The 25,504-nt window shown below is 33.8% G+C and overlaps 1 protein-coding gene across 15 annotated transcripts in view; it reads right to left on the bottom strand.

The window, feature by feature from the left end:
- The window catches only part of BBX (BBX high mobility group box domain containing), a 349,253-nt gene that overhangs the window by 80,312 nt on the left and 243,437 nt on the right, over window positions 1–25,504 (bottom strand). For all 15 annotated transcript variants that reach the window (XM_074301097.1, XM_074301111.1, XM_074301112.1 and 12 more), the window contains one exon: window positions 3,457–3,537. In XM_074301097.1, the coding sequence (XP_074157198.1) occupies window positions 3,457–3,537 (81 nt within the window). The remainder of the gene's footprint in view (window positions 1–3,456; window positions 3,538–25,504) is intronic.

Here is a 25,504-nt window from a genome sequence, read left to right as displayed (position 1 = left end):
GTGTGACTCTGAACAAGTCACTTAACCCTGTTTGTCTCAATTTCCTCATCTGTAAAGTGAGCAGGAAAAGGAAATGACAAATCACTCCAGTATCTTTGCCAAGAAAAGCCCAAATGGGGTCATGAAGAATTTGACATGACTGAAGAGAAGCAATAATGAACCCAATGATAGCACTGTTTACCAGATATTTAAATCATGTCTGAGTGGTAGTAACTTTTAAATGCAATTATGCCAGCTGTTGAATCCTAGGCTAAACCTAAAACTAAGATAAACACCTTGGAGTAGTTACAACATGCTAAAGAGATCAGATGTCAAAGATTAGCTATTACTTGTCTTATTGTTCATATCCTAGAGTGCTACAACAATAAAACATGAGAACAAGCAAATCAGTTCTGTCTTGAATGGAAAACAAATGATTCTAAGGAACTGGAAGGGGCTGACTCAGAATTCACATGAAAAACGAATTATCCTTTTGCCAGATGTTTTCTTTCTTTACTTTAAAAATTTTATTAACATCAAATGGATGACAATAAAGACAAATAAATGCTACAAAACTATCCCCCTAGACAGTGAAAATAATGGTCTGTTTTTCATAATGGAAGATTATTACAACATGTTAATTTATTCAGAATTCATCAACCTAATTGTTCTTTACGAGACAATAGAATTATACGATATTTTTTATTACAAGTTTCATAAAGCAACACCCAAACAGCCAAGATAAATGTTGCACTATTAAGGAAGCAAGCAGATAAACAAGCCAGAAAAGTAGCAAATTAATATTTGATATAACTAAAGAGACAGAATATTTTTTTCTGAAGAATTTGATCTGAATGTGAGCAATAGATCACTTTGGTTCATTCCTAGTATAGGGCACTAAAATTTTTGCTGCCACAAAGGCACAATGCAGAATTGTTGTTATTTCCTTAACCAAATGGATGTTGATAATAATCAGCAAACTTCATTGATTATTTTTTCCTCCAAACATTAAAAAAATGTATATTTTCCCCTCCCAATCTCCATCAATTTGGGATGAAAAACTAATAAAGACACACTTAACTACATAGATCTGTCAGAATTGGTTGTTTAATAGGTCAAATTCCCAACGGTGAGACAGCCATGTCTCTCACTTGACAGCTTTCCCCTTTTTCCTAACTCCACTGCCCTCATTATCTCATGGCTGAACAACTGAAGCAGCCTCTCTGCCAAGGACTAGCTCAAATTCCACCTCCACGAATGAAGAAGCCTTTCCAACTGTCTGTTTTCTTCTTCTTCTGAACCATAATGGCACCTTTTATAATACTTCTCTATAGCATTTCTCTTATTTTGCTAAATTGTTCAGTCATGTCTGACTCTTTACCACCCCACTTTTTTGGCAAATGCACTGAAGTGACTTGCTGTGTCCTTCTCCAGTAGATTAAGACAAAGAGAGGTTAAGTGACTTTTTCAGGATCACACTTCTAGAGTATCTCTGTTGGGATTTGAACCCAGATTTTCCAGACCCAGCAATGCATCCATTAAGTCACCTAGTTTTCTCCAATACAGAGGGAGATAAAGTGACACACAGCAAGTTTCTAAGGTTAGAGCTGAATCCAAGCCTTCCTAACTCTAGACCTGGTGTCTAGGAGACACCTAGCTAAGCTCTATTTCACTACATCGCTATCTTATATTGCATTATTCCGTAGCTGACCAGGCTGCAGATTTCTTCATAGGATCATAGATTTAGAGCTGGAGAAATGATGAAGCATGCTACTTATACCTCCTGACAGAGAAATGATAGACTCAGGGTGAAAAATGAGACACATACTTTTTGGACATGGCCAGTGCAGAGATTTGTTTTGCTTGGTTATGCATATCTGTTACAGGGATTTATTCTTTCTTTTCTCTTTCTCTCTCTCTCTCTCCTCTCTCTCTCTTTCTATTTCCTCTCTCTGTCTGTTTCCTCTATTTCCTCTCTCTCTGTCTCTGTCTCTTTCTTTCTGTGTCTATGTCTGTTTGTCTGTCTGTCTCTCTTTCTCTCTCTCTCCCCATGTTCCCCCCCCTCTCCCTCCCTCCTTCCCTCCCTGTTTCTCTCCTTTCCCGTGTCTTTGTCTCTGTCTCTCTCCTCAATAGTGAACATGAGAGAAAATTAATTTTTAATTCAATGGAAAATGGATTAAAATTTAGGACTCCAAGGGCTCTTACAGGTTATCTATTCCAGCCCTCTCCTTTTACAAATGTGGAAACTATGTCCCAAAGAGGTTAAGTACTTTGTATCACACAGTATGTTGTATAGAGTAGTTGCTTACTAATGTTTACTGAGTAGATGTAATCATCCTCTTCTTTACGTTTAACAACAAATACAACAACAAATAAAAGAAATATATAAAACATGAATTCCATCATACTTGGATAATATCTTTCATATATGTATTTAGTAATGAGTACATAACTAAAGCTGGGGTCTCTGTGGATCTAAGATTTTGGATTTTCATCATCAATGTCTCTGAGTCCTTTTTAATGAATATTTTAGTTTTTTTTTCTTTTTCCCCCCCCCCCTCTCTCTAGAGCAAGGATATCTAGGTTCCCACGTGATCCTATCTAAATTACTCTAGGGTTAAGTCAATAAGCATTCACAGGGCTTGTTATATGCCAGGCACTGTGCTAAGCACTGTGGCATAAACAAAGTCAAATAACAGTCCCTGTCCTCAAGAAGTTCACAATTGAATGAGCGACACAACAAATCAAAAATGCATACTAAAAGACATATACAGGATAAACAGGCAATAAAAAAGAGAGGAAGAAGAATATTTAGCTGGGACTTGAAGGAAGACAGGATACATAGGACGAGGAGATCAGGAAAGAGATAGGAGATAGCCAGAGAAAATGTGTGAAACCTCAAGAGCAAGAAAAATACTAGCTCTGATCCCTAAAAGGATAGCTGAGTACTTTAACAGATCAGATTTGTGGCTGTATAACCATAAAAATACAATTCATGTATCACACCATCTAATGCCATCATTATGAGAAAACCAACCAACTGGGATCCTTTGGCTATCCTGATAAATCATGCTACCGTTAAAATAAATGAGTTACTAATGCTTAAGCTATTTGGAGAGTATTAGTTACTATAAAAATGAAAAACTCCTGATTAGTTCTATTCACACCAACAGAAACTAGAAGCTCCAGACAGGGAATTGTGATATATCACAGATATTAGAACACTACACCTAGAGTTCAATGTCCATTATTAATCCCCATCTCAAGGTTTCCTGAGACTAAAAGGTGTTTCACTTTGTTTCTCCACAGAACGCTATTATATGATTTGATGACAAAGTGACTATTTCATACTCATTAATTTCAATACTTAGGTGCTTCCCAAGTGATTACATGGTCATAAAAGACTTACACGACTTTGTTCATAAAATACACACGGTCACACATACCAACCAAAATGCTGAAGAAAAATTACCATACCTCTGCAAATTGAAACAAGGCTGATTCTTCACACTGTTTGGCAGGGGCAGGAGCCTCTGGATGTGATGTGTTTGAAGATATCTGAAGAAAATAAAAAAATGTTTGTACATAGGATTGTTTCTTATTATTATTATTATACTAGAGACCAAGACTCTAACATTTGCTTCTAGTTGTTTTTTTTTTAACAGACAAACCCATAAGTAATATGAAAATAATAATAAAATTCAGTTCATATGATTTGCTATGTCTCAGTAAGATAATTCCAAGTAAATATAAAATAAAAATATGAGGGATATAAGATGACTTTCATTATTACAGTAAATAATAACAACAACAAAAAACTCAGCCAACTCCCTATAGGACTTTCTAACTGGAAGTTACATTACCAACCAGAACTAGCATTTATGTCCTGCTTAAGATTTGCTAAGTATTTTACAAATATTATTTTATTTTATTCTTATAACAACTCTTAGAAAAAAGTGCTCTTATTAACATCTCCATTTTTCAGATGCAAAACCTAAGACAAAGAAAAAAGTTAAGTGACTTGACAAAGGTCACATAGCTAGCAAGTGTCTGAAGTGAAATTTGAAATAAGATTTTTCTGACTCCAGGTCCAGCATTCAGCCCACTGCAACAACTGTCTACCTGCTTGTTCTCCTAGATTTGCAACTTTCAATTTTACTTCTTATTCTTACCTCCATATATCCCTCCAATCGCTTGACAAATCTTGCCATTTCTACCATCACAACATCTCTTATATACTATCGCTCCTCCCCATTCACAGAACTGTCACCCAAATCCATCATCTTTATTCTGTATTATTGTAATGGTCTTCTTACTCAAGTACCTTTCTATTCTTTTCTATCTTCCATTCAACTTTCAAAATAATTTTCCTAAAACACAGGTCTGACCGTGTCCACTCTCTGTTCATTAAACACTAGTTGTCCCTTATCACTTCTAGGACCAAATAGTCTTTTGTCCAGCATTTAAAGCACTTCATAACCTAGATCTTTCCTGCTATTTTCAATCTTTGGACATTTTATTCCAACCTCCATGCACTCTAGAATTCAGCCATATTGCAGATTTTGACCATGACATTCTATCTCTAGTGTCTGTGCCCTTAAATTAGCAGCTCCCCTTTATTAAAATCTTGCAGTGCTCTCCCTCCTCACGTCTGCTTCATAGACGACCTGGATTCTTCTATGACTCACCTCAAATGCCATATTTTACAGAATATTTCTAGTCTCATACTCCTCCTCTAAGACTACCTTCTATTAATTCAGTATAGATTTTATATAGACCTATTTAAGTTTTCTATTCCATTAGAATGCAAACTCTTTAAGGGTAGGGAATGATTTTTGGTTTCTTTGTGTCCCCAGCATTTAGCCCAGTTCATGACATACAGTAATTATTTATTAACTTCTTGTCAATTGATGGAAAAAGACCACTAAAAACAAGAAGTCTAGCCACAAAAACAAAAAGACCTGGGTTTTTGTTTTATTTTGTTTTTATTTTGTTTCATTTTAATTTTTTATAGGGTTGTCATTTGTACTCCCTAAAATGTCTGCATTTCTAGAAAAACAATTCTCCAAAATAAAGCAGGGATGACTAACCAAAAACACTTTGGAGGAAGGTGGAGTGAATAAATCTTATACGAACCATACAGTCTTCATTAAGCACTTACTAAGTGCCATTCACTGTGCCAAATGCTAAACACAAGTCAGTCCTTGTTCGTTTTCAAGGAGCTCCCAATCAATAGGGAAAATAAAATGCAAATAATGATGTACAAACAAGATAAATATGGGCTAAATTTAAAGTAATCAAAAGACAGAAGATTCTATAATTAACAGGGGATTGGGAAAGACTCCTTGTAGAAGGTAGGACTGTAGTTGGGAAGATAAGAGGAAGAAGAGATGAGGAGAGAGTTTTCCATGCACGGAGCTCAGCCAGTGGAAATTTCAAGAGCTAAGAGATGGGGCACAAAGAGGTTAGTCAATGGATCATGTTGGAAGGATGGCAGAGGGAGGTTAGGAAGCAGGTGTGAGAAGATTGGGATTTGTACCAGAGTGAAATATCAGAGAAAAGAAGGGGTTATATGCTAGAGATGATGCAAAAGAGAAAACAGGCCATATCAGAATTTGGAAGTAATAAGAGATAGAGAGGAATCAAGGGAAAATCCCTATCATGAACCTGGGGGCCCTGAAATAAAGGTAGTGTTCTAATAATAGGAACATTTAGTTTAGATATTAAGCAACCTGAGGGCAAAGATTGAGTTTTTTATGCATGTATCCCAGTGCTTTAATACTGTACCCAGTATATAGGAGTAATAATATATAATAATATAATCATTCATATATATATATATATATATAAACATGATACATAATGTGTATTAGATATTATAATATACTTATATATAATGTCTATAACATATAATACATATTATATTATATATTAGTATATATTATATATAATGTATGATTATATATATTACACATAATTACATAATATATAGGAAAATAAATGTTTGTTGCCTCACTGGAAGGGGGTAAGGATTTGCAGAGAAAGATGATGGCTATAGTTTTGAACATATTGAGCATAAATGACTGTAGAATATCTACAGACATCTAGTTCTTAATAGTTCAAAATAATTTAATATATATTAAATTTTGTTATATAGATTTATTATCATATCTTGATATACAATTATATTGATTATATATTATGTATATTAATATATTATTATATATTATATATGTTTATTACAAATTATAATAATTATAATAATTTAAGCTTCAACACTTTTAATTTGACTATATGAGGAGTCCATTTTTTTTTTTTAATTTTTTTTTTAGGAGTCCATTCTGAGAACAGAATGGGAATATTATCCAAGAGCTTAGCAACCAGTTACTAACTGTGGCCCTGAAATGAGTCTTTGATATACAAGAATGATGAGTCAAGAGAATTAGTTAGATAATGCATTAAGACCATTATATTAACAATATCCTATCCTAGGAAGGACCTTTTGGGGGAGTGGGAGCAAAACTGTCAAAAAAAAACATAAAAGGAGGAATGTCTGACTTAGTTTCCATTATTTTTCTCTCATGTCCTTAAATAGTCTAGCCAAAGAGGTCTACTTATTTTTTCTTGAACTTACTAATTTATTTTTCACTTGTAATATTCTATACAGGCTATATCCTTCCTCTTTTTTCAACATCTCTTGGAATCACTAGCTATCTTCCATGGTCAACTGAGATGTCATCTTCTCTTGGAGGTCTTTTTGGATCCACTCAGTGTTAGTATTTTCTTACTTCTCAAATTTCCTTATATTTACTTACTTGTACAAATACTGTATTTATCAATAAGTCCTTTGTATGGAGAAACTGGTGTGTTTTTATTTATATTTTTATTTTTGTCTTTGTCTTTTGCTAAAACCTAGCACATAAAAGAATATAAAAAGAACTTGATAAATGCTGAATGAATGAAAAATGAATAATTGAATAAGGAGGTGGTTTGGTTCTGTGGTAAGAATAAGAGTTAAGTAAATAGATAGCTTAAGTGTTATTCTAGTATCTGTGAAACATTAAAAGACCAAAATAAAAAATAAAAAGATCCTTAGCGTGTTTGACAGAACTTCTACAGATTAGATAAGGCTAGATCAATATAATAAAAATGATATTACTGCCTAAATTAATTTGCTTATTTAGTGTTATATTAATAAAACTATCATAGAATTACTTTACAGAAATAGAAAAAAATAATAACAGGATGCAATTGAAGGGGAAAAGTCAAGAATTTTAATTAAAATTATAAATTACTTATGGGAAAATATAGATAAGAATTACAAAAGATGAAGAAGTCACTGCTTAAAGATTTTCCAAGAGAGAGCCCACCATTTCTTAAGGCAACTCACTCCACTTTTAGATATTTTTGAATGTTATTAGCCCTGACATCAAAACGAAATCTCCCCATTTGCCATTCTTAGCTACTGCTTGTGGTTTTACCCTGTGTTATCAGAACATATGTCCAATAATTTTTCCATATAACAATTCTTCAAATTCTTGAAAAGAGCTATCATAGTCCCTCTAAGTCTTTTCTTCTTCAGGCTCTATATTCTGAATTCTTTTAATGGATCCTTATTATGTGGACTCATAATTTTTTACCATCTTAGCTGTTATTTGGATTTTTCAAGATCTGTAGTTTTTGCTTGCATAAAATTCGACTGCTTTCTCTTGAAAGTATTTGGGATGTTTTGTATGGAGAAAAATTGTTTCAAGGTAAGACATGATAGCTTTGTCCAAATAGTAGATCTCACATCATCAAAGTAATAATTGATATCCAATGTCTTTGATGGTAAAAGCATTATGTTTACATTTTCAATACAAATATTATAAAGAAAAAAAAGGATTTTTATTCTTTTTTTCCTAAAAAAATTAAAATGTTAAAAAACACTCATACTGTTAGTCTTGGCTGTAATATGATTTTGTGTTGTCTTTTACTCTAAAGGAACCATTGCCAAGTAAAAATAAAAACAAGTCCAAGAAATGAGATTCAGAGGGCAAATACTAATGGAATCTTCTCTATAAACAAGTTCCTTCTGCCTAGAGACCAACAGAATATTTCAGGCAATGGCTCAACAGCTGTCTTTGGTGTTTAAAAATGATATTGATAGATAATAGCACTACTTACTATGTAAAATATAAAAAGATTATCATTCATAAACATAAGAATTCGAGCAAAACACTTATATAGACACTCACCCAAAGTAATAATTAAAAAGTTATGAACAAAACCTAGAAAGAAAGGAAGCTACTATTCTGCAGGACCCCTTGATGATCAAGGTGCAAATTATACATTCAAGAAAAGAAATGGCAGAGATATGGAATGAAATGCTAAATTCGTAGATTATTGAAGAAGACATCATAGAATGTCTTCTGTTTCTAATTAATTTATAAAAATACTCAATAAGACTGATCCCAACACTGAATCTCAGGAGACTTTCTCATTTTCAAATTGTTTTTGCAATATGTAGATCAGAGTTATTAGAATAAGCAGTGATAAATGCTCAAAATAGTAAGTCCTAATTGACAAGGTAGATGTAAATAAATCATTAAGACTGGATGACATCCAACCAAATGCTTAAAGGAACTCAAGGGTGAAATTGTAAAACTGTTGGCCAAAACGTGTAACCTGTCATTATAAACAGCTAATGAGCCAGGCAATGGACTACTGATAATGTGAATCCCAATCCATATAGGAGGACATTCCGGTCAACAAAAAGTTGTACTTCATGTCTGCAAAGGCATAATGATAGGTAAAATCACTAAATACTTAGGCAAATATAACCTTTCAAGAAGAAAACTAGGGAGAAAGTAATATAGGGTTGATATCTATTATTTACCTTTGAGAGGTAAATAAGAGTGTGAACAAGAGAGAACAGTACATATAAATTCATTTAATGCCTTTAAAAAGTCTTTGACAAAGGGTTTATTTTTAAATTGTTGCATCATGAGGTTGGGGGTAAATGTGGAATTCATGAATAGAGACCTGGTTTAGAAATAGGAAGAAAATGGTAGGTACAACAAATCTTTCTGCAAATACAGAAAAGTAAACATTGGGATCTTTAAAAGTTCAGAGTTGGAACCAGTTTTATTGAATATTTTAATAAGTTATTTAGAAAATATTATTTACAGTGAGTGAACCTCCTGGTTTAGAGATGGCATTAAATTTTTCCATAAAATAAATTATTAAAACATCCAGAATAAGTTACAGGTTCATCTCAAAAGGTTGTGTGAATAAAGAGAAAAGAAAAGCTTCAAAGTAAAGTAATGGAAGATAATGCAAAATAATCTAAATTCTGCTTAGCAGATGATGGGTTGTTGGCTCTGACCTGAGAAACAAACTAAACTGTTGAAAAAATCTCCAGCACCATTTTGACTGTTATTAGGCAACAAGATGTGTACGTGCTAGAGGTGGAAGGTGGTTCAAAAATAAAACATAGGGACAGCTAGATGGTGTATGGAGAGAGCATCAGCCCTGAAGTCAGGAGGACCTGAGTTCAAATTCAGCCTCAGACACTTAATACTTAACTGTGTGACCTTGAGCAAGTCTCTTAAACCCCAAATGCCTTGAAAAAGAATAAATAAAAATAAAAATTCTACATTATGTATACCTTAAAAATGTTAACAGTAGAAAAAAGTGATAATATTAATAACAAAAAATGTCAACAATAATAACAATAACAAACATGATAATAATATAACAACTATTTATATAGTGACTATTATGTGCCAGGGACTGTTCCAAGGATTTTACATGTGTTTTTTCATTTGTTCTTCACTATATCCCTAGGAGGTAGATAGTGTTGCTATCCCTTTTTTATAATTGGAGAAATTGAGGCAGTGGAATTTAAGTGATTAGGTCAGATAGCACAAGTCTCCCCAAATCTAGGCCTAGTGCATCAAAAGATAAAGAAATGCAAAAAGAATGATACAGAGGATGGGATGGTAACCAAAGAAAAACAAAGAAAATTGTAGGAAAATGAAGACTGAAAAAAATATTTGAAATCTACAAGAATCATGAAGACTTGGTCACCAAATAATTGGATGATTTCTCTAAAGCTAAAAATGACACATAGCTAATAATGAAAGGAAGTATTACCATACACAATGGATGTTATATAACTTATTAGTACTCTAACAGTAAAAAACAAATTTAGAGAAAATATATACATTTATGGGTGACTCAATATTGAATTATAAAAGAAAATAGGGTAGTTGGGCATGATATTATTAAACTTTGAGGTTAATGTCAAAGAATACAATCATGCTTTTATGTTTGATAGAATATATGTTTAAATTCACATGTCTAAAGAAATTACTTATTACATGCTATATTTTCACTAAGGGAAACAGACAAATGTATTCTACAAGGGGCCCAGTCTACCTCCTATGATTATTTCTGCTCCCCAAGCTGGTCAGCTTGCCTGAAGCAACAATCTCCTTTAGGTTAAAATTTAAGAATAAGGTCAATCTGAAAATAGAAATTATCTAGGAAAGAACTACCTAGTGGACCCCATAAAAACATACAAACAAACAAAAATCCTGGGAAGATGGAAAGCAATTTATCAGAAATTAGGTAGAAGGCAACATATTACATCATATACAATCTAAAAATGGATATGATCCTCATATTAAAGATCAAAGTATTTTAAAATCAGAAGAGCACTAAATCAGATAACCTTCATAGCTTTTGGCAGTGAGCCAATTGACCTTAGTCAATTAAAGATATGAACGAGATTACAAAAATAAAATAGATTTGCACCAACAAAATACATTACTATACTAATAGTATTTTGGCATCTAAGATACTTATAGAAAAATGTGCATATTAATGAACTGTTTATGGTGTTCTGAAATAGTCCAATGATTTTAGAAAGCAATTTGGATTAATTCAAAGAAAAGTGATGAAAATGTTTATACCCTCTGACCCAAAGATTCCATTACTAAGCATATGTCTCAGGGAGGTCAATGCTAAAAAAAATTATAATATACACCAAAATATTTATAGTAGCTCTTTGCATAGTAGCAAAGAATTGAAAACAAATATGTGCCCTTCAAATATAGAATAGCTGAACCAATTGTAGGACATTATTGTAACAATATTATTGTGTTATAATAAATGATAATTATGATGAATACATAGAAGTATGAGAAATATTACATGAGCAGATATCAAGCAGATTAAACAGGAAAATAATAAACACGATGACTACAATAATATAAACAGTAACAAAATAATTGAAAGTAAATGGTGTCAAATTATGACCAATTTTAGTCCCAAATAAAAGATAGGAGGTAAACTATAGATGTAATTCAAAATGTATTGGCTAGTTTTTGAAGAGCTTTTCCCCTTTTTTAAATTTTAAATTCTTTGTTACAAGGAATTGTTTGTTAAGAGATAGGGCATTGGGAAATGTAGGTGGTACAAAACAAATGAAATGAGATTTTATATTCATAAATTTGCTCAAATGTCAACCGTAATAACTTAGATGTAAATTTAGTTTTAGTTACATACATAAAGTAAGAGTTCAAGGAAAAGTAATACCGCCAAATATGATTCTTCTTATCTTTGTTATATTATCTTCATATTTTTGAAAACAAAATTTCTCCTAAAAATGCTAAAAGTCTCCAAGTTTCTTTTCAAAAGCATTGTTCTGAGTGACTAAATTAAGTTAATAACCAAAAAAGAATTTTATTTTAAAATTCATATTTAAGAGTTTTTCTCTTAAATTTTCTTACTTCTAATTTTGTGGTATCTCACTTCTGCAAACTAAAATAAGAGTGATTTCTGACAAGATTCTGAAATATCAGATTTGCAAATACCTGAGGATAGAGGACAGACAATAAAGAAACACTGAGGGAGTGGAATTCGGAAATCAAGAGAAGTGACAGGCAACCAAAAATATTCTTGCCTTTAGGGTTGTTTAGTTATAACACCCTACTGACTAGGGTGTTGTAATAAATAAGCAGTTAAGTAGTTCAAAGTTTAAAAGGACTATTTAAGCACTAAGTAATGCTATAATTAGCACAATGAATCATGGTGTGGCTAACATTTACCTTAAAAAAAAAAAAAAATACTTTTTAAGTTGTCACCCCTATTCTCTCCCTTATACCAATTTCAACTTCTTTTCCACTAATGTATCCAATGCTTGCTGCTTCTTTCACTCTGATTTTCCTGATATTTACAGCCACTTGAATATGACTAAATGAATTCTAGTAGTATCTGCTACGTCTCATCCAAAAAATTATAACAAAAGTCTAAAAAAGATTTCCACTTATTTATACCAAAAGTCCATAGATCTAAGACATTCTTTGATATTGTTTATAGATTTAAGCAAACACTTTGAGTCAAAGTCTTTATATTTCTTCTTCTTTTATCTTTATTTTATTAATATCATTTACAGGAAGTCTTCTGATTTTTATTTAAGCTGCACCACGATGCATTCTCTTTCACTATTGCTCTACTCTTGATGTCTTAAAGACTATGTTAAGGCAGTTCTGGCAGATCCCATCCAATCTGCAAAGATGCTAAATATGTATGGCCTGGCAACAGATACTCTTTCAAGACAACCAGCCTAGTTAAACTTGGCTACTGTTTGCCAATAGGGCGCCCAAGAGGCAATTATTTTTGAGCCCCAACAATTAATGAAACTATAAGATACAAGAGGGATTATGATCTTTGTCAAAGATGAAATATAATACTAATGAAACCATGCTTTTAAAATTATTGGTAATGATGCAATGTTATCTAGTAACCACTAGTCCAGGTGAGTGCTCTCAAATCCAAATTAACTGTACCACTTCATGCATTCACCTAGTCTAGCTTCCCCCATCACTTTTACAACTATATTATCCCCCAACCCTTCCTCCAAAAAACCCTCATAACTGATTAAGTTTCTCCAGGGGATTTAAATTTTCTTTTTTTTTTTTTTTTTCAAAACATATGCAAGGATAATTCTGCAACATTAGCCCTCGCAAAACCATGTCTTCTAGTTTTTCCCCCCTCCAGGGTATTTTTTAGGGACAAAATTCAATCACCACATGAAGGCAGGTTGCCAAACTGTGGCCAATAATTGAAACTCTGATACACCATTAATTTAAAAAGAGCAATGACTACTTGTTTCTAGTGATCACTTCCATTGATTTGTCTCAGGAGCTTTAATTAATTTTCCACTGGTAATTTGGCTGGCCTGGGCTTAACTACCTTACTACTGTCCCTTGACTGACATGGTACTGACAAGTAAATGTTTCCATAAAACATGCTCAGCTGCTTCCAAAGTATTTGAGCACCAACCTGAGAACTTACTGGCCTTTAAACAAAGATTCTTAGTTAAACAAGGAACCACATATCCTGAAACTGGTAGTTGGCAACGGACAGGGAATCCCTTCATCTGAAGGTATTCGTGGGCAAAACCTATTCCTGTTCCAAATAGTTTAGAAATAAAAATCAACGTATCCTAATCCTGGAAAGAAGTCAAATATGTTTGATTGCCAAATGCCTTTACACACACACACACACACACACACACACACACACACACACACAGAAATATGTTTAATCCAGGAGCAAGTTTAAGGCCAAATGACAAAATACTAGCTTTTCCAAAAAAGTCTTTTCAGAATTTTAAGTTTTAATAAGTGAAGGGATAAAAGAAACAGCATTCTAAAGTAAATTAATTGCAAAAATTAAAGTAAATTAAAATTTAGGCTAATTATAGGCAGTTAGATATTGCAGTGGATAAAGTGCCAAACCTAGAGGTAGGAAACCATTTTCCCCAAGTTCAAATATGGTATTAAGCACTAATTAGCTGTGTGGACCCTGCTTGCCTAAGTTTCTTCATCTGAACTGGAGAAGGAAATGGCAAACCCCTCTAGTTCTTTTTGCCAAGAAAATCCCAAATGGAATCACAAAGAGTGACATCCAGTCACGTGACTGAAAATGACTAAACAGCATCAAAAAGGACAATTAGGTTACACATTTATACACAATCTACTCTTATTTCAGTTCTTTTGTCAAACAAAAAATGGCTATCAAAGAAACAAAAGCTAACCACCCTCAGGAATCAGAACAAGAATTCATATAAAATGAGAATGTTCAATTTATTCTAAATGGCATCTGTAGATTGTTTTGATCATATAATCTAAATCTGCTATTTTAAAATTTTAAAATAGTATATGAAAACTTTATACCAAACTGGAAAAAGAGATATCCACCATCATCAGAGCCTAAGCTCCCACCCTAATGAGGTCAAAGAAAAATTTTATAAAGGCCTGGAGACCCTTATCTCGATGCACCAAAGGAGGACAAGCTTACAAATTACATAATGACTTTAAAGCTAGAGTAAGCTCAGATTACCAGACATGGCAGGGAGTCCTTGGGAGGAATGGAGTTGGAAACAGCAACAGCAATGGTCATTTACTGCTGAAGATTTGTGCATCTCATGACCTTCTAATCCCCAACACTGTATTCCACTTACCCAAATGCAATAAAACCTCACAGATGCACCCTTGCAGCAAATATTGGTATTTAAAAGAATATGTGATTGTAAGGAGAACAGAGAGACAAGACGTGAGAGTGACCAAGGCAATGTGTGTTGCACAGTGATCATAGACTTATTCTCTCCTAAATATTTTAACCAAAGCAGCAGTCCCAAGGCAAAAAGACTATTGGAAGAATTAACGCCAACAGATCAGAGGGAACAATTTCCTGCTAACTTGGAGGGTAAGCTGGGCCAATACAGTTGGCAACAGTGGAGCAGAAAGGGAGTGGGCAGCTTTCAGAGAACTAAATTAAGATCACACCTCTAACTTGTGGAATTCTTTAATTTTGTTCTTAAATATCCAGGCTGTTCTAATGTTAGGATGGATTATGTTAATTAAACCAAGTAAACCCTGGAGAGTGAGAGACAGGATGACCAACAAGCAAAAAAAGACAGTAAATGAGACACAGAGTAGTAGGAAGGTGGGGGGAGAGGGACAGGCTAGGGGTGATGGTTCTGAAACATGCCGAAAACCAGGAAATAAAGAAAAAAGTACTCAGGGAAATCAAAATATGGCACAGAATCCAAGCACTTAACTTCTCATAAAAATGTTCTGGCTTTCACGCTGAACCCAAATATTTATATTGTAAACCTAATTCTACTACGGAGGAGCTAGGAGACCCGGGTTTTGGCTATGACACTGGACAAATTTTTCTGAGCCTCAGTTTCTTTATCCGTGTAATGATGGGTTTCAACTAAATAATCTCTACAATCTCTTCCAGTTCTGTACAGACAAACCTTGTTTTATTGTGTTTTGTAGATATTGAAGAGCTTTTGTTTTGTTTTTTACAAACTCAAAGTTAGTGGTAATCCTATGCTGAGCAAGTCTATTAGCGCCATATTTCTAACGTCACGTGTCCCATTTTGGTAATTCTCCAATATTTCAAATTTTCCCATTGTTATTACCTCTGCTATGGTGATCAGTGATCTTGGATATAACTCCTGTAATAGTTTGGGGGTACCACAAACCACACTCATATAAAATGGCCAACAATAGATAAATGTATATGTGTGTTCTGACTGCTCCACCAACTGGCCATTCCCCATCTCTATCCGTCTCTTGGGATTCCCTCTTCCCTAAGACAGAAGAATATTGAATAATATTACATAAAAAGTTAACAAAACAGTGGCTGGGTTGAGAAGATTAACTTCAATTTTGAAAGAAGTTCTACTGTGGATAAAATGTTAACAAATGTTACAGAGAAAGCTTAAGAGCTCACTGATGGCAACAAATTTAACTGTCGTCTTGTTTTAAGAAACTGTCATCACCACTCCAAACTTCAAGAACCACCATCTTTCAGTCAGAAGTCATCAATATTCAGGCAAGACCAGCAAAAAAGATTATGACACACTAAATGCTCAGATGATGGGATTTTTTTAGCAATAAAAATATTTTCAATTAAGGCATGTTCTTGAACCAAAAAAACATGTAAAACTATTGTATGCTTAATAGACTACCATATAGTATTAAACATAACTTTAATATTTACTGGGAAACCAAAAAATTGGTGTGACTCATTTTATTGAGTCAGAAAATATTATACTTTATTGCAGCATTCTAGAACCGAAACTGCAATGTCTCCAAGGTAAACCTGTAATTTTCTAATTCTGGGATTCTAAACTTTAGTATCTTGTTTCCTGTTCTGAGGAGATGAGACGCAGCAAGTTAGAAAAGGAGGTAGGGAACAATTACAGGTAGGTATATGGAAAGTGGTAAGAATGGAAGCTGATAAAGAGGAAAAAAACAAAAACAAAAAACAGAGAACTCAGAACACATAAATATATAACCTGAGACCCTTTACTCCTGAGAGAAACACCCAATGTAGTTTTATAACTCGGGAAAATTATGGTGTTCAACGTTTATTTGATACGTTAGATGATTAGTCTGGTTCAGAAAGAAAAGGGTATATTGTGTATCATCTCTTGAAATATATAGGGCAAAAAAAATCAATAAATTTTGGAAAGATTTCCTTAAAAATGGATAATTGTTTTTAACTGGGTACTTAGAATAAAATATTTAATCAGCTAGAAAAGTCACTTAGGCAGATTAGTTCATTCTACAGTAATGACATTTATACACATTCCTGTGAACACTCCTCTCCCTCAAAAATAATAACAAAAAATTTATCTGTATTTAATTTTTGAAGATGACTAACCAATAAAAGCCCATCATTACTGCAACATAATTAACATTATCTGGGATATTCTTTTTTGATCATTTCAAATTCCACTATGCAAGAGTTCATGGATTTAACATGACAATCTATAGAAAACGATGGGTCAATAGTATTTTCCATGAAGGACCTTTGAATGATGCTCTGCTAACTGAAGTTTGACAGAATCTTAATCCACTGACATTCCTATGAGATTTATCTTTTCTGGAAAGCTACTAAAACAAAAAATATTTTTATTTTCATTTTATTTTATTTATAAAAACTTTTCATTGCTTCAACAATGTATTTAAAGTAGTTTAATAATTTTCTTTATGTTTGCTTGTAACAAGTAATTTTTACAAAACAAAACAAAAAACCCTATACTCCCTCAAAAAATAACGACAACAAAAGTAGTCTGATGTTCACTATTCTGACCTCAGAAAAAGGAAAAAAAAAAAAAAAAAAAAAAGAATTTCCATTAAAGAAAATGTTTCTTAATAAAAAGAGTAAGAGTCAAGAAAAGGGGGAAAATGCTCCATTTCCTGGAAAGGATTTGAAGTAGTAACTCAAGAGAGCCACTAGGTGGTGGTATAGGCCTAAGAAAGACATCACAAAAGAACTAAAGGGATTTTTATAATAATCATTTAACAAAGTTAGAATTCAAACTCTTGCTACTTCTCCATTTTCGCTTGCTGTAACTCCTATTAAACTAATATAACAGGTCTGAAAATGAGGAATGTCAGCAAAGTAATCCATATTCTGAAGACAGGTAATTAACCCAAACTAAACAAAAAAACATTTTAACAAATATTAAAAATCAAGCAGTGTGTCAGGCATTGTACTACCAATCAGAAATCTGCTGTTGTTTAGTCATCTTAGTGGTTGCCGTCACTTCCAATGCCCATTTGGGGTTTTCTGGTGGAAACACTAAAGTGCTTTTTCATTTCCTTGTCCAGTCCCAGGGAAGTGACTTGCCCAGGACAACAGAGCAGAATTCAGCATGTCTAGGATTGGAAACAAAGTCTTCTGACTGTAAATTCACTTTGATAAAGCACAGGATCATGGAATAATATATCTTGAGTTATAAAGAAGTAATTTAACAGAACCTATTCATTTTACAGATAAGAAAACTGAGAAGTGAAGATGTTAAATGGCTTGCTAAACATCATCACACTTGCAAGCCTCAGAAGCAGGACAAGGGCTTGGGCCACCTATAACAATATTCTTTCTACAGAGTACACACAAAATGATTTCAGGAGAAGTATGAGATACTAAGATGAAGGGGTAGAATATGAGTTGAGAGTCCATGTAGAATCAAGAAATGCACCAGGTAGAAGAACAACTTCCTTTAATGGTACAAATCTGTTATTTATTATTAAATTAATAAATTATTAAAATTCAGTTCACAGACTCTGGATTGAATTGGTGGGACCTAAATGATCATTTAGTTCAGAAAGAGTTTTCTCTCTATTTTGTGACCCCTTTTATCCCAGAAATTTTTACTTGACCCCATTTACATAAAATAGGTATACAAATTGACATTTACTGATAATAAATCATAATTTCATGACTCCCACATTGAGTTATAAGGCCCCATACAGGGTACAACTCGCAACTTAAGAAGCTTTGGTCTAGTTCATAAGTCCAGGAAACTCAGTTGGCAGGTCAAGAGAACAGCCAACAAAACTTGCTGTAGAAACCAAATTAAAATTGAATTTGGAGGGGCGGCTAGATGGCATAGTGGATAGAGTACTGGCCCTTAAGTCAGGAGGACTGAATTCAAATCTCACCTCAGATACTGTCTAACTATGTGACCCTGGGCAAGTCACTTAACCCCAATTGTCTGAGGGGGAAAATAAATAAAAAAAGGAATCTGGAAATGTTTATAATTTAAATATAAATATAATTTAAATAAATTTTAAAAAAACAGAGAATGTTAATTTGAGGTTTTCTAAATCAATATATGGCCCTTAGAAGTCTGTTTCTAAGCAATTAAAAATCCACAATTATCTCTGTTCTTACTACCATATATCTCATCATTATTCCATGAAATACAAAGGTAGCATAGAACTCCTCAAGTGATAGGATGAAAAGGCAGCCCAAAACAGTGGAATCAGTATGTAGACAGTAGAATCACTATGAATATGGACATGATTTGTTTTTCCTCATCTAACTTAACCTAGCCTTTCCCTTTCCTTCCACCATTCACAGCTTTTTGCCAAGTATCATTTTATATTAGAGGGCCCTGGTGAGTATTTAATTTGCATTCAGTCAATGGATGTTAAATGAAGCTTTTGAAACAGATTTCAGAATTAACACAGGTAAATTAGAGGAAGCATTTTACATCCGTGTTAAACCTTCCAAATTTTTTTGAATGACTAATGCTGAAGCCACATTAATTAAATTTAAATTAAATTCAAATGAGACTAGCCTGTTAAAGTGTTTCACTTGGCTATCTGACAGTTGTGTCCTTGCTACAAATGAGAATCACATTTGTCCACCCTGGGGAACCTAAGCCTCGTACCCCGATGTAGTTGAGAGTTCCTATTTTTAAAAATAAAAATAGGAAATCCTACAACTGGCAACATGCCTTGACTTTACTAAATAAAACAGATTGCTAGAAGCCAAGAATTTTATTAAATTATTTTATGTAAAGTTTCCATTGTTAAATATATATCAGATTGAATATGTGTGCATATATAAATTATATATTATAACAAATATAATTATATAATTATCATGTATAATTGTAATCATATAATTAATATATTTACAAATATATATATAATAAATATGTTATATATGCACATACACACACAGACACAGATGTAAAGGGCAGGAACTCTGTATGATTGTTTTAATCCTTCAACAATATTAGTGAATCCTTAGTTTTACTGAGGATACCTGATCAGCTTTAGTTCCATGTCATTGCTTTCAAACTCAAGAAATCCATCAATCTCAAATTCCACACTAAGAGGGATTATATGTATGTGTCAACATTCCTGATTCCTATTGTTTTATTTAGTGTGGTTCTCCAGAAAGAACGCTTCTGAGTGTTATGGGATGTGAAACTACTGACAATTTTATGTATGCTAGCAGCATGATCTTACACCATAGGTTTTTAACTCTTTTTTTTTTGGGGGGGGTTATCATGGACTCATTTGGACATTTGAATACATAATATATATATATATATATATATGTATATATATATATATATATATATATATATATATATTATGTATTCAAATGTCCAAATGAGTCCATGATATATATATATATATATATATATATATATATATATATATATATATATATATATATATATATATATATATATATATATATATTATTCATTTGTATAATATATGTGCACACAGGATACTGAGGATGAAATAATACATTCAAAAGAGGAAGCAAGCCTAGTGTAGCTCATTATTGAAAGACAGTTGGTAGAAAGGGAAATAAATATACATATATATTTTTAAGTATCTTAAGAATCAACTGACCCCAACTCTTTATCACGCAGAAAAGAAAATCAAGATAAAAAAATGATTTAAATTAAAGCCCATACAACTATGTTAGTGCATATTCTGCCACCTCCGGATATAGAAATATGAAGGAAGGCCAGGGTAGGGAGAGGGGAGCAAACTTTTTTAGTTACAGGTACCATGATCATTGTTTGATTCTAGTTTGCTGTTGTCAGATAAATTAAACTGAATTTAACATAAATACCATCTTATCTTTAGCCATCTTTAGCCAGTCAACAAAGTACTGTAGTGTGACCACAGTGGCAAATGTCTTATTTCCTCTCATTTTCTTTTCCTATAGCTATCTTGATATCCACCTTGTAACCCATTAGTAAACAAGAATCTACTACTACTACTACTACTACTACTACTACTACTACTACTACTAGTACTACTACTATTATTACTATCACCAGTTTTGCAGAAAAAGAAAAATGCATTCATGCTCAACAACTGCATTCAACTATAAAAACCACAGTCTCAATTATAGCATGGCCAGCTTGTCAATTGAGATTTTGAAAAAAAGGCTCTTGAATACTCCTGAATATGAGCTTCTGCTGACAAGTATAAACAATCGGGGGATTCCTCGCTATTCTGTGACTGGATTTGCAGTTCACAGAGAATTTCTCCCTCTTGGCAATAGGGAAAAAGGTCATTTGTACTCACTTTGTCAAAACTGATGATTATGTAAGATATATATATATGTAAAGTGATTCTTCACAAAACTTTATAATAACTAATAAACAATGACGTGATTTTTTTTTCAAAATTGCAATGAACCTTTGCCTCAGACTGAAACAGTTAAGCAGAATTGGTAGATAAAGTTTTGTCTTTTATTTGAAATCATAAATCCACTCACTTCCCAAACCTTCTCCACAAAAAAAAAAAAAGTCAACAAAGAACTCATAAGGCAATATTATTCTTTCTTTACAGCTATATGGCCAAGGAAGTCACCTTGAAACCAGAGAAATCACATTAAAGATTTGTTAAGTTGCCTATATAAGTATACATACAAGATGTCACACCAAGAAAACTAGTTCCTTTGGCTTTTGGCTTCAATACAAAATTAATTTCCAGACCATTAATAACCGTGGGAACTCATCTAACCTGCTAAAGTTTTATTTTGCACTTATGGTTTCCTGTTGGCATTAATATTTTAGCTCCTCCCTTAGTAATTACTAAGCATTTGGCAGCAATGATAATAAACTATAAAAATAATTTATTGGATATGTTCAAAGGACAAGAATATATTTGGATTTGGGCTAGATGATCTCCAAGGTGCCTTCAAGCTCTAGATCTATGACCTTAAGAGTCCTTTTTTTTTGTTTTTTAGTGCCTCCAGCAGCAGGTAAAGAGTACACTATCACCTATGGGAGGACTGGCTGATAAAATTTAAGCTCCTAGGTACAGTTCCAAAATGCCCAGAATAACTTATGATGATAATAATACTGTGTGCTTACAAGAACGCCTTTCTCTGAAGTTAAAAATGCTTCACAGACTTTATCTAATTAATCCATACAATGGCCCTGGGAGTTAGGTGGTAGACAGGTATTATTATTATTATTAGCTCTATTTTACAAGTGGGGGGAAAGAGAGTAATAATGAAACCCCTGGCACTTTTGTGTTAAATCTGCTGAATGAAGGAAAAGAACCTCCTCTCCTTTAGTCCAGTTCAGTTTTCTAACTATTAGGTCAAATTTCACATGTATTTGATAATTAATCTCCTAATATACTGGCTTGATTGGGGAATTTTTTTTTCTCTCTGAGCCTTTAATTAGGGCAACTAGGTAGTACAATGGTTAAGAGCGCTAAGCCCAGAGCTAGGAAGACTCACCTTCCTGAGTTGACACAGGCACATTATCTGTGTGACCCTGGGCAAGTCATTTAAGTCTGTTTGCCTCAGTTTCCATATCTGCAGGAAATCGTAAATCACTCAAATGGGACCATGAAAAGTCAGAGAAGAAGGGAACAAATGAACAACAACAAAGGACAGAAACCTAACATTCTAAACTCAACTAAGAAAGCCACATTTCTACTATGGTAGTTATAAAGAAAAAGAAGTAAAATGAAATAAAAATCTAAAGATTCTCAAAGTTATTTTATGGTCACGTATTTCATAGATTTATGGTAATCTCATGAACATCAATTACATATTTCTCTAAAATAGACCCGAGAGCTTTTGACTAGATCTGGGAGCTGCACCCGTCTTAATCACTGCTTTTAGATAGACTTTTGTTAATTTTCTTCGCAGCAGCCATTCTACCTCACTAAGTATTATACAGCTTAGAGTCAGGTAGCATTCCTCACTCTTTGCCTATGAGACTATTTATTAAAGGGGCAATCTCTTTGGAATGTGAAGGTTCAAGCTGAATGGTAAAGAAGGTTTCTTCCAGGGCTAATGTTTGAAATGCATTGTTGTTATAAGGTCTTTGATGACTTCTTTATTATACTAAGTATTACAGTCATGTAAGGAGAAAAGCAATTTTCTTGAATAAACAAAGCTTCCAAGGTGATGCACAAGGACTTGGGAGCATGATGGACACTGAAAGGGATTTCCACACGCTACTGAAATGAATAGCAGCTGAGGCAAAAGAAAAGTCATTCACAAGACGCACTTAATCTAACTTGGAGTGCTTCTACTAGCTTGTACTGGCTGACATGATACAGCTCTGGGTCTAACCCACAAAAAGATGCTCTCCCCTCTGTGAGGAAGAGGCTCCACGGCGGCTGACATTCAGCCCAAGACTAACAGATGGCAGCAGAGAGCAACAAAGGTCCTAAATTAAGCGGTCCAGCATCTATTAGATGGCAATACCAAAACTGGCCGCCAGGTGGGAGCAAAGTAGAAGAAATATAAGATAAGCAATGGCTGGGACAAGCTTCCAGCACAACAGTGGAGATGGGTAGAGTACTACCAGACGAGCAAATTTGTCTTGGAAGTGGAGTGGGAATGTTTGGTCACATGTCCCCTTTCCCACCAACAGTGTGGAATTTATGGAGACTGTACTCCACTGTGCAAGGGGGCGGGAACGGGGAAAAGCTAACATTTTCCTCGTCTTTTACTTTGCCACACAAAAATATTGGTAGGAACTTATGTGTTTTCAAAAACCCATGAGTAAGGTGAGCATGGGTTCTACATTTTTAAATAATCTCATATTCAATACTATTTGCCTCTGGAGAATGAACTGATGAATTGAGTGCAAACTGAAGTATATTTTCCCTTTCTCTATCCATCCATATATCTACTGATTTCTTTCAAAAGATAACTAATATGAAAATGTTTTACACCATTTCATACCTATCTTTGATATTAAATTGTTTTCTCAATAGGTGAGAGAGGGGCTTGAGGAAGTTCAATTGAAACTCAAGAGTTATTTTTAAAAGAATGTTAAAAACAATCATTTTACACACACACACACACACACACACACACACACACACACACACACACACACACACATATATATTTCATATTCAACTGGCTCTCCTCAATTGAACTGATAGTAATTGCTCCTGGTACTTTTGCTGGAATATTTGTGGTATAGTATAAAAATCATGGGCTTTGGAGTTGCGACTTTATGACATCTGGAAAATCATCTAAATCTCTCTAAGCCTAAGCTTTCATCATTGTAAAATTTGGGAACTGAACTAGATGACCCTTTATTGGCACTTCTGGCTTTAAATTTATGATCCTAAACCAGGGGTGGTCAATGTCCAGTCCATGACCTGTGAAATCATTTGCTAAGGCAACCGCAGGCAACTATGAGCTGAAAGCTAGGTACAACTTCCTCCCACTGCTTGACTTCTATAACTTGGTAATTTTGTACGGCCTGTGAGTGATTTTATAAATATCCAAATGGTCCTTGGCAAAAAAGAAAAAAAAAAGAGGTTCCCTCATGTACTGTCCTAAGGAAAGATAACCACTAACATTTATATAACAATTTAAACTTTTCAAAACACTCACCATGCATTATCACATTTCAGTCCCCTATCAACCCCGTAATATAAATGTGTATAGATGTTATAATCCCTCTACTAGAGATGAGGAAACAAACTCAGAGAATATCTAAACCCAGTTTTTCCTAATTTTAACTATAACATGCTGCTTCATCTCTACCTTATCATTCCACTTTATTACGCAGTTACACATACTGTGGATGTAGGTATGTATTCATCCTATGCCCACTAATAACTATTGCTATTTCATCATTCCCTAAAAGGTCTGGGATATTTTCTGTGTACTTTCTACAGAACCCTGCACAAGACTGTCTTCTCAAGGCAGTGAAATGCACTGCTTGTAAAAGGGAACTTGTCAGGTGGCTTGTCCAATAATAAACACATTTGGCAACATCTCTCCAATATTTTTTCATGTAGGACTTCTCAGCCATACTGATTTTAATATCATCTCAGAGGTGTCCAATCTGAGCACACTCTGGAGTGCACTTAAAATAAATTAAAATGTAAATGGGAAATATTTAACAAAATATGTTTTAAAAATAGAATAAAATGTTAATATGTGATTTTCTAAGTCAATATGTGGCTTCCTTATGTATAGTCTGGTAATCTTCATTTTTATTTGAATTTGATATCACTGATGTCAACTACTTTCAACAATGACCTGACCATCTCTAACAAGGTGTCAATGGGATAAATATGGTCTAGTGAAAATGAGCACAGAGCTTCATCAGAAGACCTGGGTTCAAGCCAGTCCTGCCATTACTGAGCTGTGTGACCTTTGCTTCTATTTCTAGGACTGATTCCTCATCTGTAACACGAGGGCATAGTAGTTGTTGAATCATCACTGATTCTGTGACCTCACTGGGGGGGGGGGGTTTCATGGCAAAGACACTGGAGCGATTTGCCATTCCCTTATTCAGTTCATTTTACAGATGAGAAAACTGAGGGAGCAGGTTACATGCCTTGTCCAGGGTCACACAGCCAGTATGTGTCAGAGACCAGATTTGAATTCAGGAAGATTTTGTCCCATCTCCAGGCTCGGCACACTTGGTACAGTTGCCCTGTAAAAATGCTTATTAAGTTAGCCCAGACGAGTTAGACTTAGCCTCTAAAGCACCTCTCATTTTTTAAACCTTATAATCATGTATTAGCTAGATATAATGGTTTCTGATATCATAAAGTGATTCATTCCTAGAAAACTCAGAATCTTATTAAAGCAGTCTGACCTCTTTCTCTCCAACATACTTTGCCTGCAATGACACATTTCATGAGTAGATGGTGATTGTACACCAGAAGGGTGATATCCT

This window comes from Sminthopsis crassicaudata, chromosome 3 (genome assembly GCF_048593235.1).
Source record: "Sminthopsis crassicaudata isolate SCR6 chromosome 3, ASM4859323v1, whole genome shotgun sequence".
Lineage (NCBI taxonomy): Eukaryota > Metazoa > Chordata > Mammalia > Dasyuromorphia > Dasyuridae > Sminthopsis > Sminthopsis crassicaudata.
This window is presented reverse-complemented; position numbering and strand designations above follow the sequence as displayed.